General features: G+C 39.0%; 2 protein-coding genes across 4 annotated transcripts in view; one reads left to right on the forward strand and one right to left on the reverse strand.

The window, feature by feature from the left end:
* Positions 1–3,970, forward strand: part of eva1bb (eva-1 homolog Bb (C. elegans)) — an 8,556-nt gene extending 4,586 nt beyond the window's left edge. Inside the window, exons 2-3 of the mRNA XM_046859091.1 lie at positions 2,384–2,535; positions 3,424–3,970. Of these exons, the coding sequence (XP_046715047.1) occupies positions 2,469–2,535; positions 3,424–3,836 (480 nt within the window). The 5' untranslated portion in view covers positions 2,384–2,468 and the 3' untranslated portion in view covers positions 3,837–3,970. The remainder of the gene's footprint in view (positions 1–2,383; positions 2,536–3,423) is intronic.
* Positions 3,971–5,594: 1,624 nt separating this feature from the next.
* Positions 5,595–17,745, reverse strand: thrap3b (thyroid hormone receptor associated protein 3b). 3 transcript variants are annotated; one of them, XM_046859088.1, is made up of 11 exons: positions 17,462–17,745; positions 14,857–15,003; positions 13,160–13,954; positions 11,293–11,895; positions 11,013–11,188; positions 10,788–10,899; positions 10,015–10,090; positions 8,569–8,729; positions 7,551–7,833; positions 7,060–7,209; positions 5,595–6,974 (listed from the first exon to the last, which is right to left on the reverse strand). In XM_046859088.1, exons 2-11 carry the CDS (start codon positions 14,976–14,978, stop codon positions 6,711–6,713), a joined length of 2,742 nt encoding a protein of 913 aa, XP_046715044.1. In that variant the 5' UTR covers positions 14,979–15,003; positions 17,462–17,745; the 3' UTR covers positions 5,595–6,710. The 3 variants fall into 3 exon arrangements, with proteins under 3 accessions (XP_046715044.1, XP_046715046.1, XP_046715045.1); XM_046859090.1 differs by having other exon boundaries at positions 5,595–6,965; positions 17,462–17,743; XM_046859089.1 differs by lacking the exon at positions 17,462–17,745 and adding an exon at positions 15,341–15,772.
* Positions 17,746–18,167: the final 422 nt, after the last annotated feature.

Consider the following 18,167-nt stretch of genomic DNA (forward strand, 5'->3'; position numbering starts at 1 on the left):
CACACACACACACACACACACACACAAAACCCCGAATCCAAAAAAGTTGTGACACTGTATAAAATGTAAATCAAAACAGAATGGAATGATTTTCAAATCTCATAATTCTATAATACTATTCACAATAGAACACAGAAAACATCAAACGTTTAAACAAAGCATAACGTTTTAAGAACTAAATAAGCTAATTTAAAGGTTCATCTCGAAACAGGAAAAGATGTTTTCTGGATGACGGTCTATCTTGCCCTAATGGATGCAGTGTCCATGGTTTCCTTAATGAAATTAAAATGTTGTTTTTCCGACCACAAAACAGATTTCCACTCATTTTAAATGAGCTTTGGCCCAAAGAAGATGACAGAATCATTTCCACATATGGCTTCTTCTTTACGTGATAGAGATTCATATTAAATATTGATTTTTGACTTTGACTCTTGCACAGAGATTTTTTCCAGATTATTTGAATCTTCTCACAATATTATGTATTGTAGATGATATTTAAAGTCTTCACAATTTGATTTTGAGGAACATTATTCTGAAATTGTTACACAATTTGAACATGCAGATTTTCACAGATTGGTGAAGCTCTACCCAGAATATTTATACCCAATCATCTTACTGACCTGTTGTCAATGAACCTGATTAGTTGTATAATGTTCCTCCAGCTGTTTGTTTTTAATACAACATATTTTTCTAGCCATTTGTTGCCACGTCCCATCTTTTTTTGAGATATGTTGCAGCCACCAAATTAAACATAAGCTCATTTATGCCTTATAAATGGTCCTCAGTTTCACCAGTTGATATGTTTTTCTTCTGTATTGTGTATAAAATATGGGTTTGTGAGATTTGCAAATCATTGCCTTCTGTTTTTATTGACATTTTACACAATGTCTTTACTTTTTTGGAATTGGGGTTACATATGTTAGCTTGGTCAGTACACATGATTATACCCAACATTGATGTAGATGGTTTGACTGCTGCTATACAGAGATCCAATATATTTCTTTTTGTCTCAGTGTTGATTCTCTCAGTGTTTGATTTCTGCGGTTTGGCTTCTGAATCTTTGGTTTCTTTGTGTCAGCTTTTCAGTGTTTTCCTTCTGAATGTTCTGATTCTGAATCCCTGAGTTCTAAAGAGTTTTGGTTGTCTCAGCGATTAGTTTCTCATTGTTTACCTTCTCAGCATTTTACTTCTGAGGGTTTTATGTGTACGTCTTTAGTTTCTAAATTTTTATCTTCTCACTGTCCGGCTTCTGAATCTTCAATTTCTGAATGTTGTGGTTGACTCAAATTCTCAGTGTTTATTCTCTTAAAGTCTGTTTTCCAGTGTTTGGCTCTTAAATCTTTTGTTTCTGAGGGTTTTGGTTGACTCAGTGTTAACCTTCTAACAGTTTAACTTCACACCATTCAGTCTCTCAGTGTTTAGCATCTGAGGGTTTTATCTGTACATTTTTAGCTTCTCAAAATTTTCCTCTCAGTGTTTCCGGTGTTTCTTCTGAATCTTTGGTTTATGAATGTTTTGGTTGTCTCAGCTTCTCAGTGTTTAGCTTCAGAGACTTTAAACTCTCCGTGTGGAGCATCTCAGACTTTTATTAGAATGTGTTAAGCTTCTGATTGTTAAATGTGTTTTTCCTCTCAGTGTTTGTTTTCTATTGTTTGACTTCTGAATCTTTGGGTTCTGATGGTTTTGACTGTCTCATTGTTGACCTAAGAGTTTAACTTCTTAGCATTTAGCTTCACAATGTTTCACCTCTTCCTATTTAGCTTTTTTGTTGGTTTCATGTGTATATTTTTAAATTCTGAGTGTTTATCCTTTCAGTGCTTGTTTTCCAGTGTTTGGGATATAAATCTTTGGTTTTCCGGTATTTTGGTTGTTTCGGCTTCTGAATGTTTTTTTTCTCTCAATGTTTGTTTCCTGAATCTTTGGGTTTTGAGTGTTTGGCTTCAGAGCAGTGATCTGAGTTTGTGTTTTGCTTCTTAGTGGTAGTATTCCTGATTTCTTTAGCTTCAGTTTTCAGCTCCTTTAGTGTAAGCATCCTGGTGTTTTCCTTCCCAGTGTTTGTCTTCTCATTGTTTTACTTTTTTCTTTCTTACACCACAGCGGTAAGTAATATTGATTATTTAAAAGTTGGCGCAAGAGTCAAGAATTATAGACATATTTAGGCAAAGAACAACTGCTAATCAAATTATACTTTTTTTTTAACACCAGATTTAAAATGTCACAACAAAAATGTCCACTCTTTTTGGTGAGTTGAGGATGAAGGGCTGGTGGAGAAATAAAACACATTACTTTAGGTGCTTATGATATCACTGTATTTCCAATATATTTTTCTAATTCTAATATCCTAATATGTACACATATATTTTGTGTGTGTGTGTGTTTTCAGGAGTGTGGGGTGTGTAATGTGAGCTGAGTAGCAGGAAGTGTGATGAGGGTTGTGTGGGTGTGACAGAGAGACAGAAGAAGACAAAATGAATCCTGTGAGAAAGGACATGGAGCTTCTGAGCAACAGCATGGCCACCTACGCTCACATTACAGGTGTGTATCACTTTCTCTCGCAGACGTAGACACAAACACACACACAAACAGAGAAGAGTGTTTGTGCGAGGACACTTAATTAGCTTTTAATATATCTTTTTTTATAATTATTTCTCTTATATTTCTTTTACATTATTACTATTTCCATTTGACATTATTAGAAACTCCATTTGTAGTTTGTGGCCAAAAATATTGGGACACGTTATATTACAATATAAGACGAAATATTGATCATGTCACTAAATAGATTCAAACTAAAGTAACGAGTCTGGTTTGAAAATGTATGAAGTAGAACGTAGAGATATTTGTGTAAAAAAATCAGTGAAAGTCAAAAGTTGTCCGAAAAATAAATAGTGAATTAAAATACTGATACCAAAAAAAAAAAAATCTACTTAAGTACAGTAACGACGTATTGGTACTTCAGGACTTCCCACCTCTGGTTACCACACAGTCGTATCGGTCGTCTTTGGATACAGTAGCATGAAATTTTCTTTTCACGTGAACTAGGAGACCCAAAACCTGCTCCAGCATGACAATGCCCCTGTGCACAAAGCCAGCTCTATGAAGATGAAGATCTTGAGTGGCCTGCTATAGATCTTCAACCCTATTGAACACATTTGTGATTAATGTGAACGCTGACTGCACCCCATTCCTCCTCACATCACCTACATCAGTACCTGAGTTTACAAAACACCCTCGTGATTCTCCACATACTCCAAAAGATAGTGGAATATCTTTCCAGACGAGTGGAGGTTATTATAATGACAAATGGGAACTAAACGTGGAATGAGATTTTTTAAAGTTCTGGTGTCTACAAGCTTTTGTTCATGTAGTGAAGAGCTCTGTATATCGAACATTAGTCGTAATTGCAATATGTTCTTCCCTCAGAGAACACCGAGAGCTTTGCGCTGTACTTCATGCTGGGTGTCTGCTTCGGGCTGCTCCTGGCTCTGACGCTCCTCATCCTGGGCTTCGCTTGCAGGCCCAGAAGAAACGCTGTGAAGAAAACTTCATCTCCGGACCAAAAACATCTCAAAGTGTCTGACGAAGAAGGTGCGCAGGAACGACTGGACAAGAGCGACGATGAAGGAGAGGAAGCGTTTCCTGATGTGACCGTGAACGAGCAGAACCAAGTCAACGGGACCACCACGGACGTGAACGTGTTCTCCTCGGCCGACGAGCTGGAGAGAGCTCGGCGTTTAGAGGAGAGAGAACGCATCGTCAGAGAAATCTGGAGAAACGGACAGCCGGATATCTTATCCGCAGGGACTGGGACGCTGGGGCGTGTGCACTATCACTAGCTAAAGATGTATTCCAGATCATTTACTGTAATCCACCAGAATCTTTGCACTTCACTGGAACTGACACACGGTGAGAAAAGTTCAGTATTTACAATATTTTCTACACATTTATGAATAAACCTTTATATAAACGATTTTATTTCGGAGCGTCTGTATATATTGAGATTTATTAGAGTCTCAGTAGAATTTAAACTGAGAAGCTTCAGTTTTTATCCCGGTCCCACGCTAAAGAAGAAACATCACCCCACGTTTCTCAGGCCTCCACTTCCTGTGGCTGCTCTCCCACAATCAAAAAGAGAAACAACTCTCCTCCCTGGGGGTCATGAAAATGATTTCAGATGTCAGAAAAGCATTTGCTCTCAACTTTCACCAGACACATTCCAAAGTGTGTGTGTGTGTGTGTGTGTGTGTGTGTGTGTGTGTGTGTGTGTGTGTGTGTGTGTGTGTGTGTTGTGTTAATGATAGTGATTTGGTGCTGTTGTATTGTTCACACTGTAGCATTATTCAATTCTGGATTCTGATTGGCCAGAAGGCAAGAAGGGAGCCCCATTCTTTTTCATCTTGGGTTCACACAGTGTTTGATCCTGTCTGTGATGCATAAAAATTAGGTTTGAGAGCAGGAACATACAAACACACATTTACAACTCAGAAAAAGTCACCAATCCAATGAGATCTAGTTTGTGTTCTGAGCTCTATTAAAAGTCATTATGAAGTCAAAAGCAGCTTTGTGGATTTTTAGTATGAAGTCAACTTAAGCCTCCAAAAACAAATTCATATAATATTTTGTCTTTACCTACGGCCAATGTGGATCATAAATTGTAAAAAAAAAAAAAAGAACAGATTTCTATCATTCTATACTTCAGTTACTTGTCAGATTTATTGTCCAATTTAATGATCTCTACAATCTGAAAGTCTCACCCACAATGTAAAACAATTCTGTCTAGTTTTAAGGTCAAGGGTAGTGAATATTTAAAAAGGGGGCAGAGCTACTCAACAATAAAAACCCTCATAACCAGCTGCTCTACATAAAAGGGGGAGGAGTCACGGTGTATATCTTACTTTGTGTTCCTATATACACCTGTAAAAAGGGGAGGAGCCACTCAAAACATCACACCTTGACATCAAGTCAAATAAATAATTCAAATAAAAATAAGCATAAACAGCAGTCATTAAACAAAAAAATCATTTTGCGCTGTTTATTTCCTTTTAATATAAATGATTATTAAACCAAACTTTTTTTTGCTTAAAACAAGTATTTTGAGTCTTTTCTTTTATGCCTGAGTTTACCTGCTTTATGATGTGAACTGTAGGGAAAATTCATTACAGCTGATGCATTAATATGTGGCAAGATCAAAAATTAGTCTGCTGGAACCAAAAATAAATAAATAAATAAAAATCTACGTGGGTTTTTCGCTTACAGAAAACATGACTCCATCCATCGTTTCTCTTTTATTAGAGAACTATCCAGAAGCAACCTGATCAAGTGATCAAACATTAAACCAGATATGACATTTCAAACTGAATACATCTCCATAGCCTTCTATATTTTAGTTTAAAGGCTGCTGAAGAGGCCCAGCTCTGGTCCAGCTGTCACGACTCAGAGCACTACTGCAGATGTTATCTGTGTGTGTGTGTGTGTTAGGTCCAGAGATTAGAGCTGACCCTTTCCCATGACATCCAGTGTGTAATGACTCCCAGCTGCCGAGCAGCAAGTCGCCCCTAAATCTAAACGAAGTCTCAAAATAAAAACACGAAATCTTTTTTTATTCTTTTTTTTTTTTCTTTATTGAAACGGAAATTAGGAAAGACAGAAACAACAGCGTTGGCGAAACGATACAAACGTAACAAAGCATCTTTATAGATGCGTCACAGCAAATGAAACGGGTGGAGGAGAGTCTACAGATCTATCAAGGTTCTACCAGTGTGGCTCATTTTACAAAAGCTGTAGCAGCTCAATGGTGTCTTTGCGGTCTAATACTCTACAATTACGTAGATGCTGCTGTTTATTTCTTTAGGAAAAAAACAACGCATGGTTTTATTCCTCCAACCCCCACCTACAATATCCCTCACCCATGGTTTTTTTTTTTCCTTCTGAATAAAACCTGTTGAAGTTGCATTTCTTTAAAGCATTATTAAAAAAACAAACAAAAAAAACCTATAAGCCATTACAATCATTTACAATTGAACAAAAAGGGGTTTCGGGGAATGACTGAAAATAATCGCACTATAGTTTTGAACTCTCGATGAGTGATTAGTCACAAATCATTAAAAATACACAGTGGAACCGTTCCAGATGGGAAGCAGCTCGGCAATTAACTTTAAACATGGCGAGACGAAGACCGGTTTAAAATAAGTCAGACATTTGACAACACACCCACGTCTCGGTACGCACAGAAATGTGTGGGGGGTGGTGGGACGACGACGAAGGGTGTTCTGGAAGATAGACGGAAAAGGGAATGGACAGATTGAGCACAACAAAAAAAACAACAACACAAAACCACTTCACTGCAGTTCCCGTCTCTAAGGCACAAGTGCGCATTTCCATTGCACGTTTTAAAATAAAAATCAAAGAACAAAAATATGGGTCATGTACATGCACACACACAAAATCACAGCATCCTGCTCATTCCAGTTAGACTTATGTAGACCGTAGCTGCTACGATTAAAACGAGTGTTAAAAAAAAAAAAATCAAAAATAACTAGAAAGCATTTTGTTCTAAACACGTGACAGAATAAAGTGGGAGCGGCTCGTGTGAACATCGCTGTACACTTTATCTGAACGACACACCTGCGTTTGGGGACTGCAGTGGTGAATTAACTAAAAAAAAAAAAAAAAAAAAAAAGCTCACAAAAAGAAAGATGAGTGGGCGTGGTCTACGGTTTAGAGGCGGAGCTCTCGGGTGCTTTCTCATCATCTTTGAGGCCGTGCTCAATGCCATCGTCAGGCAGCTCTCCTTCCTCCGTGGCTCCCTGGAACATGTCGTGGGTCCACTTTGGGCTGCCACTACTACCCCCGGTAGCAGCGCCTCGACGTATGGTGAAGGAACCTCTGCTGCGCGGATACATGCCACGCCCACGACCGCGCCCGTCTGCCCACTTCATCTCACCTTCACGGTCACGGTCATCGTGCTGAGACATCAAAAGTTGAAAATAATTTAAAATAAAGAAGCTCAAATTTAAGGCGTGTGTGTGTGTGTGTGTGTATATGTGTGTAAGTAGGTACCTGGTAGTACTTCCTGCTTTTAGGGGTATATTCAGGGTCCCACTCCTCCTCCTGGGGGCGTACCGGCCCACCAATATTCGCAGGGTTTCCATTGTTGTTGTTGTTGTTGGGGTAATTTCCCCTGTTCCATCCTCTACCTCTTATTCTAGGCTGTGAAAGACAAAAGGACATTTTTATAACAAAAGAAAAGAGAGCCATCGTCACCAGCAGCTCCATCATCATCTCATTCAGAGTGGATTTTGGACGGATTTCTGACTCTGCAGAATTTTGCCTTTAGGGCCGAGGCAATACGACACAAACATCACATCACGATACTTCGTAGCATTTCTAAACAATATATCACCATACACATGGCTTCACTTATTAATTCCCAGTAATATAGTAAAAAAAAAATTACTAAAAAAGTGTTATTTTTTATTAATAAACAATTTTTATATCGTTTTTACAAACGTAATGTTCCATTTCATCATCTCTCAAAAAAACAGACTTACAAATCCCCTGTCGTATCCCCCACGTCCTCTATCGTAACCCGTACGGTCGAATCCTCCACGCTCATACCCTCCTCTTCCTCTCTCGTGGCCTCCTCTCTCCATGTGGCCCCCTTCATAGTCCCGGGGGTACTCTCGTGGCCCCAGGCGGGACTTATCAAAGCCCCCTTTATCCATTTGTTCCATCTCCTCGCCGTGGTACTCTCTGGAACGGTAAGCTTGGGGCGAAGGAGAGGAAGATGAGGAGGAGGAGGAAGGAGAACGCTCACGCTTCTTCTTGCTTTTCCTGTAATAATAAAAAAAAAAAAAAAAAAAGAAAGAAAAACATCTATCTATTTTAGGATGAGAGCAGGTAGAACTAGATAACTTATGAACAGATAATATGACTAGATAGAGTTTTTAATGACTCAAATTTTATCACGTTTCTAAATCATATCAAATTCAGAGCCCTACTCCTCCTCCAGGGGGCGCACTTCGCCCATTCATAACATCCAAGAGGTTTGTGTTATTGTGGTTGGGTTCATTTCCAATATTAAAATTGATATTTTACCAGTTAATTGCAAAAGAAAGGATTTCAGACATCATCATCATCATCAAATGTGTTCTCCATATTAGAAGACACAAAGATAGACCTGTCTTTAAAATACGTACTACATTAGGCACTTTTTTTTAAACCAACACCCTTCAGCTGTGCCAAATGGCAACACAATCAAAAGCTGAATAAGTTTCTGAGAATATAACTTCCAGGGTTCTGACTCGAGAGTAAGAATAAAAAAAGTGAAGTTAAATGTTGTAAAATCATAACTGGCCTGTAGATGGCAGTAAAACATGCATTAGAGTTTATAGTAATGGAGTTTTACTGGCTAAATTAATACGTATTAGAAAAACAACGCCTGGTCTTGGATTCATTCTTTTATTTTTATTCTGTAGTACTATTCCGCTCCTGATGAGAGTAATAAGTGAAATTGAAAACGCTCACAGTGAAGTAAGTGTGTCTGAATCATTAAACAAAAGGACCTACTTGGACTTCTTGTGTTTTGAGGACTTCTCAGAGGAGAGTTCTCGGCTGGGGGTGCGTGATCCTGCTGATTCTTTGCCCCCCTCACGCTTGGGATATTTTTTACGTCGCTCAATATCCAAACGCAGGTCCATTGACTCTCCTTCGTATTTTTTACCATAATCCTGCGGAAACACAGCGACGCACTTTAAAATTTAACATCGACACACCAAAAAACAAACACCTACACTAAATCCTTATTGGACTTTTTATAATCCATTATAATATATTATAGAAGTGTAAAAGTAATTATCAGTATGCATCGCATAAGCGTGTTAAATAGCAATATTACACGTATACGATTAAAGCTTCAAGACAAAATACAATTATATATAAATATAAAAATACACCATATAGACCAAGGTACTGGAACATCAGACGTTTCTAGCTAAATGTGGTTCTTCACACCAAACTGTTACCACCACGTCAGAGGCACAAAACTGATTCTTGGATGAAACTTTTGGAAATGAAGACCTCAAACCTACTGAACACCTTTAAGCTTATATGGAACTCGGACTGCAGCCCAGGCCTCTTTACCTCACCTACAGCAGTCTACCAATCCAAACTTTGCGTAGAAATTTGTTCCAAACGTTTAATGACTTACAGAAGGACAATTTCAAAGGATTTTGACAATGTCAACAGTATCAAGCACTACACAAGACACTTCACTAGCGTGTTAAATTATTTACATTTAGGGCTAAATTTACAGATAATTATTATTACATTACACTAAACTACATAATCAGTACACCCTTAACCCCTAATACTACAAAAACTATACACTGTCATTAAAAAAATCCACTCTCTTCAGAAATGAACACATTATGCTCGAATAGAAGGTAAAATAACACTTTTTAGATGGATATCAGTTAAATAAATTATTAATTTAATAAAATTTCCAAAAAGACATGAGCAGTTCTTACAATTTTATCTTAAGCACTGAGAGAAAAAAAATGTCACAGTGAAGAATTTGGTATAAAAGTGTTCATAATGTGCCCAGATTTAAATTTTTAAATAAGATGTCAATAAAAGTATAGGAAAGCAGCATGCTCCATGCTTTTCCCCCATGGCCATTAGTACAGAGCCCCAAGGTGTTCAAATGCACTTCCAAGGAGAAAATACTTACTATGGCTTTTGATTAGATGTCCACTGAATGGCTTGGACAACATCTCAATAGTCACTTCCATTTTGATTAGCCTTTTTGTTTTGGGCATGAACGTACCCACCCAAAAATCATATCAGTAAAGCTGCTTGGGGGCAGGAAGAGGAAGAGGAGGTACTTGTGTATATAGGATTTACTGCACCTCCTTTAAAACGGGGGAGGGTATGAAGGAATCAGGGGAGAAAGCACATTGCTCGTTCAGCTGGCACACACATTGGAATGTCAGATTTGTGAAAACACTCGGTCACCTTGTAGTCGTTCTCGTCCATATCCTCAAACAGACGAGTGTGCTTCTTAAAAGCACTGGGAGACACATCAATTCTCCTGCAATGACACAGACAAAGCCATGAGGACACTGGGGAATATTGACCTGTATTCAAGTACTTATTATTAAGTCTTTACTATTTATTCATAATCACATTAAAAAGGTGTCACGTTAACATGTACATTATCATGCTGTTAAATACATTTTTAAAAAGTGCTGTGATGAAGTGGAGCCTTGTATGAACTTCATCTGGGGAATTTGGGAAATATTCCAAGTTGGAAACTTACCAGAAATGTATGGAAATTAAGATAAAAAATGTTTTGGGAAATTTATATAAACTATTATATACAAACAAATATAAACATTTTAAAAAACTTAAATCTTTGACTTTGATTTCATTATTATGATTAAATAAGTTTTATGTAATATTTATGTAATTTACAGGAGTACAAGATTCAAGCAGTGATCGGTGTTACATTATGGAGGAACGCACGATGTGATGAACGTGCAGGGTAGAAGTTTAACTGAAATTGCATTAAATCTGGTTGTTTTAACGAAGATATGCTGCGAGATGTTCCAACTTCATGTAAAGTTCCCTGTTACAGAAGAACCTGTAACAAGTATGTAAATTCCCATTTTATTCCAGTCTTACAAATTGCTGAAATTTTGCAACCCTATTTCCCCAAGACAAAAACCACCCCATGCAATTTGCCAAGTTAAAGAGAGACTGTAATAAAGCACCGATGATATGATTACCTGTGGATCTCGGGACTCTTTCGTTGCCTCATCATTTCCATCTGTGCGGCTTTTCTTTGGTACATGCCGAACCGCTCGTTCAGAGACATTCCGGACGAGCGAAAGTGCTGAGCTGCAAACGAGAAGAAAATCCTTACAATGATGCATGAACAACATGGAGCCCAACATCAGACCCTGAGGAACTCCAGACCAGTTACTGAGAGCTGCTTAAGATTTAAAAGTTACCTTTGATGTGATGGACGATGGTGACTATGTGCTGAGCGAACAGTTCAGATGGGCTACGGCGAAGCTGAGCCGCTTGAATGTGCTGGAAAATGGAGCGGAACTCCTCATGCTCTTTCTTAACAGGGTATATCAGATCCTGAGACAAACGTCTTTCTTTGGCTAAAGCACCAGTTGAGCTAAAAAATAGTGGGGAGGAAAAAAACAAACAAAGAAGCAGATTATATCAAATACTTCACAAACCGCTGGTTCGATGTTCCAAAACTGATTGGTCATTAATTACCTCTCTGCTTCATCGTTAAATGCTTTCAGACTGAAATTAAATTCAGGCTCTTTCTTCTTAGACGGTCTGGCAGGAGGTGAAGACTCCCTGGCTGAAGGAAACAGGGGCTTGGTACGCTCAGCATTTCTGGAAGGAGAAGGAGATGTCGGACTCACGCGGTTCTTCTTCTTCTCCTTCTTCTTGGCAGCCTTCTCTTCTTTGCGTGCGGCCTGCTTGCGGCTTTTGTAAAGCTCTTCCATCACGTGTTCTTCCTCCTCCTCCATCTCGTCCTCCCGTTGCGCAGGATCTTTGTTGGACACGTAGTCGTCATCCCACTTCCCAAAGCGCTCTTCAAACAGTTCCCTGGCTGACAGAGTGGGTTTGGTCTTGTACTTTGTTTCCTCCTCAGCTTTTCTCTCTTTCAGGATTTTTGCGTACTCCTCTTCTTCCTCGTCCAGAAAAGGAAGTCCTTTATCGGCCTTGGAATCAACATAAACCGGATCCAGTTCGAAAACGCCTTTTTGTTTTCGGCTACTCTTCTCCTTTTCAGTATCGCTGGTATTCAGTTCTTCGCCCTGATTGTCATCCCAGTCGGCCGAGGTTTTTTTCTTCTCTGCCAGAAACCTGTAGTAAAGGATCCAGAGTGATAGTTTGACACATTTTCTTGTTTAAAAAAAAAAAAAGAAAAAGATACAATCCTGAGCCTTTAAAGAACTTAAACTAGTGTAGAGCTGAGCGATAAGGGGAAAATATTACGATCTACATTTCAATAAATTCCTCGTCAAAAGCTGTAGTACAATAGCTTCCATGGAGAACAACAACAATTTGCATATGGGGTGTGGCCAGATGTACGACTCCTAATTAGTTTAGGAGCCGTAAATGTTGTAAACTGTAAGCAATTTTTTTTACTTTTATTTATATAGTATATATATGTATTACTGAATACACTGACACCACACTAAACTAATTATATCTTCCTAGACTTTGAGTCTGATTCCTCTCACAATTTCTAACAAAAGGCCACCGCCACCACTGGCTCACTCATTAGGTACAAACTTATAGTGACAAATTTATATTCGCAATCCTGTGTATTTATATAAAAGCTGCTTTGGGACAATATCCATTGTTAAATTTAATAGAACTCGATTTTCTTCATCTTGTTTTATTGCTCATTAATCCTCCTATTCCCTAGTTCGAGTTCCTAGGGGACAATTCCTTGATGTTTCTAGTTCCTATAAATTCCTTGTTCCTTTAATCTACTTAGTTCCATGGTCTAGTTTCGTAGTCCTCCCACTTTAGAGTTCACACTTTATCCTCTTTATTCCTTGCTCCAGTCATACCAGATCCTCCTTCCCTTCTACTAACAGAACCATTGTCCTGCATCTACTTCTTACTTTAGGAATGGTCCTTGATCCTTGAGAATTTCCCTTGTCCGACATTTACAGGGAAAAATAAAAGTGATTATCGCTCAGCTCTACAGCGTAGCTACGCCAATAAATTTACTAAAAAGAAATGTATGAACTTATCACAGGCAAACATTGAGCACTAAAAACTGCACCACAGCAGACATGACTGACCAGGACTCGTTTTAGGAAATATACTTACATCGGCTAAGCTTTATCTCCTAAATTATGGGATTGCAAACAACCTCATTGCACAGGGCAACAGCCAGCAAGATTTGGCATTTTATTTGCGTTTGAAATGAGTTGACTTCCATTTTAACCTTTTTTCTTCCAAGGAGCTTTGTTTGCTGTGCACAGACTAAACACATTTGAAAGAGTGATTATAAATCAAATACTGTGCGAAAGAAAAAAAAAAAAAAGAGAGGGATGTTGGTTCAAATTAAAAAAGGAGGACTGCAATTCTCAAACAAAGAGACACCACGTACTTTTTGAACGCTGTGGAAATAGCCGCTTTCTCTCCTGCCTTCATGTCTTCTTTGGAGAAGAAGCCAAAACCAGTTGACGGCGGTGTTGGCTTTGGAGGACTCTTGGTTTCTGGTCCACTAATGCTTCTCCAAGCAGAGGCACCATTACCTGTTGTCCCAGAAATTGAGACTTTAACCTCAGGTTGAGTGCCTAGTGTAGATGTTGGCTCGGGATTAGAGGTTTTAGGACTGGTGGTGTAGTCACTCAAGTTCTCCCATTTGCTCGCCGGCTCCTCAGAAATGGACACAGAGGATTTGGGCTCTGCTTCTTTACTATTGGGTTTTCCTTCATTCGGTGAGCTCTTACTCTTTGACTCTTTAGAGGCAGCTTTGCCGGAGCTGCGGCGCCGCGGGGTCGGGGATCGTGAAGATGAGCTAGAGTGGCGAGATCGAGAAGAGGATTTGCCAGAATAATGGGAGCGGCTGAGGCTCCTGGAACGCTTGCGGGGTGTTCTGGAGCGAGAGCGTCCTCTTTTGGGGCTGTGATGTTCGTGGGACTGCTGCTGGTCACGGTAGCCTCCGTGCCAGTTGTTGGAGCGATAACCATAACCGCCGCCTCCACCACCTCCTCCGCCACCACCACCGCCGCCGCCTCCTCGGTGGTAGCCACGTGGATAATAACCACGCCCTCGGCCACGGTTGTAATAGAAGGGTCTCCGGTAACCACGGAAACCACGATTGTACCCCCGGTTGCCTTGAAAATCTCTGGATGGGTAGTTTCGGTCCCGACTAGGGGAACGGGAGCGAGATCTGGAGCTAGGGGACAAAGAGAAAAGAAATAAGTTCGAGTTTTTTTATGATTAACAGATGAGACATAAGTGATAAAACACGTTGGTATGTAATTTATTTACTAAGTTCTTAGTTAAGGTAAAAGGTGCAGGTTATTTATTAGCACCTAGAATACTGACGACTATGCGCACTAGGAATGGATTTTATTTAGTAAATAGGCGATTCTGAAATAAATAACCAAAATGGCCGATGTCAAAAAACCTCCAAGCACCAGGAGGGGGGTAAGTTAAATCATTTACCACATGGTGGCAGTATATAACTACACAGTGTCTCTCCATGTCAAGTGAAAGTTCAAGATTCACTACTCATAATATCAGTGTTTTGTTTAGTCATTAGATCAATGGCAAAATAATAATGACTGGAAATTTACACCCCCTCCGCGAGTGGGATGAAGGGGGGAAAAAACAAAAGCGACTGGTGGAATTTTTTTTATCAAAAGAAAGCTCTCAAAACAACAGTGCAACGTATCAACTCCTTAACAACACCAACAAAAGAGGGGGAAAAAAAACACAAAGATCTTGTTAAAGGTTACATCAGCACAAGAGAATCACAGGGATGAACGTGTGAATTTCTACACATTTTATCTTGTCTTGTACTGTGTATTTTAGTTGGTCAGATTTCCTGACAACCCAAAACGCTATTGTAAAAGGTGGGGTTATTGTGAGTTTCAGAGCTCTAACACCACCAGACAATTCAACCATGTTTTATTAACTTTTTCTGCACCCGTAACTACAGGATCAGAGCATCCTAAAAGACCTGAACCAGTCTGGAGTGTTCCTCTCTTTAAAAAAAACAGGTTTTTGGTTGTAATTGAATCTTACATTGCAAACAAAAGAATACTATGCAGAGAGAAAACGACAAGGCGATACCTGTAGCGATGCTTCCTGGATCTTGATCGTGAGCGGCTGCTGGAACGAGATCGCGAATACGACCTCGATCTGGACCGAGACCTCGATCTGGACCGAGACGGAGAATTCGGTGCCTTCGACATTTTGGGAATGGTGTCTTCTTCAAAACTAGCGAGGGGAAGAGGGAAAAAAAATAAATCAATCAATGTTTGGTAAAGACAAAGCCAGCTCCATGAAGATCTGCTTTACATGGGTTAGAGTGGAAGATCTCCTGCTGTAGAACTCTGAAATCAACTCTATTGATTAATGGACTGTTGATTATTATTATAAAAGCAAATGAGGCCCAAATGTGGAATGAAATGTTTAGAAAGCACATACCAACCCTGTATTAAAATGCGCACAAACGTTTGCCTACAGTGTGTCGATAGACATTGGACTTTAATAAGGAGAAAAATCTGCCCCACAAACTGAAATGTGAAGAGAGCTGGGGTCTAATTCTGCTTACCTTATCACCAATCACAAAACCGCTGTCATTCAGCACAAAATATCAGCCCGTTATATTCAACTCAAACAACGTAGATTTGCAAACGAGGATTTATTTTCTCCATCACGTCGACACAAAGTTGTTTACACAAACGTTGACAAACACTTCTCTGAACGGATCGTTGAGAACCAAAGTCTGATCATTTATCAGGAGTTAATCTTTAGCCCTTCTCGGACGTATCCACCCCCACGTCAGATATTCCCAAAACTCAAACACCACCAGATTAATGACCCAAAACCCACTTCCCTTCAACAGTACACAAAGAGACCACAGGTCACCATCGGTTACAGGAAAGATCTCAGCCACAACACGAAACTCGAACATATATGCTGGTTTATATTACACAAGATGAACATGTACTGAAACAAAATAGTTTTTTCCTAATACAAGAATCGTACAGTGTATACCTCAAAAGTATTTGGACACCCAACTTGCCAGGATATATAAAACTCCTCCTCACTGGAGAATAAGAATACATTTGTAATCAGACCGTGTTACACATTTACATCAGGAAATATTTTTACTAGAACATTTTTTTTGTGTCAGAACTGATTTTTCTTAAATTTTAATACACTTTATTTATTTATTACATCAAAAACAAGTGATTTTTTGGTCAAAATTGTCTTTTCCCTCCATGCCCAACACTTACCTAAATAAATAAATAAATCTAAATCTAATCGAAGTTGATAATCCCCCCTCGTCCGCTCACAATCTATATGATTATTAAAACGTACATCATCAGAAGAGATCTTTTTTTCGCTTCGGCTTCAGGCAAATGAGTCAGGATGTGGTTTGTGTGAGATATAACAGCATGTTTTTCATAATCAAACCCTCATTCTGAAGTGACATACCGCTACAATACCATGAACGAACACACACACACACACACACACACACATTCTTCAAGAAAGTTTCACATCAATTAATGTATTATTCTTTCCCAAACTGTAATCTCAAAAGGTGCCAATGTGCACAAATCCAGCTCCATGAAGATCTTCTTCACATGGGTTGGAGTAGAAGATCTCCTGCTATAGAGCTCCAACCCTATTGAACACCTTTTGGGATGAATGTGAATGCTGGCTGTACCCCAGGAACCTCATCTTTTCACCAGCCTGGCTGAATCTGACCATGTTATCTATCATGGTACGACCTGCCCAGTCACCACACCTTAATCCTATTGAACTGCTCTGGGATGATCACAAGAAAAACATCTCCAACTAGTGAAGAACACATTTGACAAGTTTTACAAGAAAAACCACAAAGTGTTTCAGCTGAATATCTGGATTAATTGATGTATATCTGAATGCCAACAGTGTGTAAAGCTGTTATTAATGCTGAAATAAAAAGAAGAAAGTGGATCATCTAGACATTTATAGATCTGTTTGGGTCTTCATACAATGACATTACCGAGTAGATAGAAAGAGAAGGAACATGCGTCTCTCTAAAAACATAACCCACCAAGTGTTTCCACTCTTTTCTACATTAATATTATTAATATTACACACAACCGCATGTGTGCTATGACGTAACATCAAGTAAAAATCTCATCGTCTTAAACAAATAAATGCACTTATAAAACAGTACATGTGGGGGAAAAGATGAGATTAATAATTTATATTTTTATCCTGAGTGTATTATAAATGTATGCAAATTTGTATCTCATGCAAATGAATCATTTTGCATGTTTCTGCATGCTCGGGTGATAAAGACGACGTTTCTGTAAGCTAATCCTAAATAAAGATAGCTTTAAGATACATTTGCGCTTAAAACCAGACCCAATTATCGTTTACATTTTGGTTTTTTTAAATAAATAACTCGAACAAAATACGACTAATAAGTATATATTAAATTAGTATATAGATTTGAGATGCTAGTCATGCTAACACTGTAAAACCCCCAGCTAGCATCCTTTAGCTAATGCGATGTAGCCGCGTTGCTAAGCTAACTCGGGTTACTTTTACGACACGACGGGCGTTGTTGAGCGACAATTACTAGATAAACGCCTGAGTTATTCATATGAACGCGTTAAAATATATTATTAATGAACATAAAACGAAACAATTGAACAGAAAATGGCTGTACCTGTATATCGGGCGCGCGCGCACGCGCAAGTCAGCTCGCTGTAATGGCTGCACAGGCGCGCGAGCTCTCACTCGGATCTACGACTGGCTTTAATTCCAAGCCAAACCTTCCTCTAAACCTGATTTATTTATTGCTTTCTGTTTAAAATCCAGAAACTCCTTATTATATAAAGATGGCGCTGAGAGGCGCAGCGGCCATGCTGGAGCGTGTGTTCTGCAGAGAGTACAGTGCGCGAGCGATTCGATCCAGTGTCCTTCCTGTTCCTGCAGCCACAGGGGTTGCCATGTTGCACCATATCACCACCCAATTCCAATTCCTGAAAATCACACGCGTTCAAAATGGCGCTTTGACAGGTTGCCAGGTCTGTAGCGAACCCACTTTTTTAACATACTCAAAATGATTCGTTAGGTCTACAGTAAAGTCTCCAGGGGACAAAATATGTGCTGTGTACAAATATCACTGATACACTAAAGATGTCACGACAAAATGTATTTGTTTTTAAATACTTTGTTTTCTCATACAATAGCTGAGCCTCAGCATGTGCAAAATGAAACAACTTAAGTCGAATTACCAACTTATTAATTCAAAATACAACTATGTACAGTTGTGTTCAAAATTATTCAACCCCCAATGCTGTAAATGGTTTTAGGGAATTTAGTGTACATTTGTAATTGTATTCAGAATGAAATCCTACAAGGACTTCTTA

The sequence above is a fragment of the Silurus meridionalis genome, chromosome 10, assembly GCF_014805685.1.
Source record: "Silurus meridionalis isolate SWU-2019-XX chromosome 10, ASM1480568v1, whole genome shotgun sequence".
In the NCBI taxonomy this organism is placed as follows: Eukaryota; Metazoa; Chordata; class Actinopteri; order Siluriformes; family Siluridae; genus Silurus; species Silurus meridionalis.

Bases quoted from the DNA above. Each gene is read 5' to 3' on its own strand.
- thrap3b (XM_046859088.1), bottom strand. From the start codon at position 14,978: ATGTCGAAGGCACCGAATTCTCCGTCTCGGTCCAGATCGAGGTCTCGG. The intron at 13,955-14,856 runs GTATCGCCTTGT...TTTGTCCCCTAG, and splicing joins TCCAGGAAGCATCGCTACAG to CTCCAGATCTCGCTCCCGTT. The intron at 10,900-11,012 runs GTAACTTTTAAA...TCTCGTTTGCAG, and splicing joins CATCGTCCATCACATCAAAG to CTCAGCACTTTCGCTCGTCC.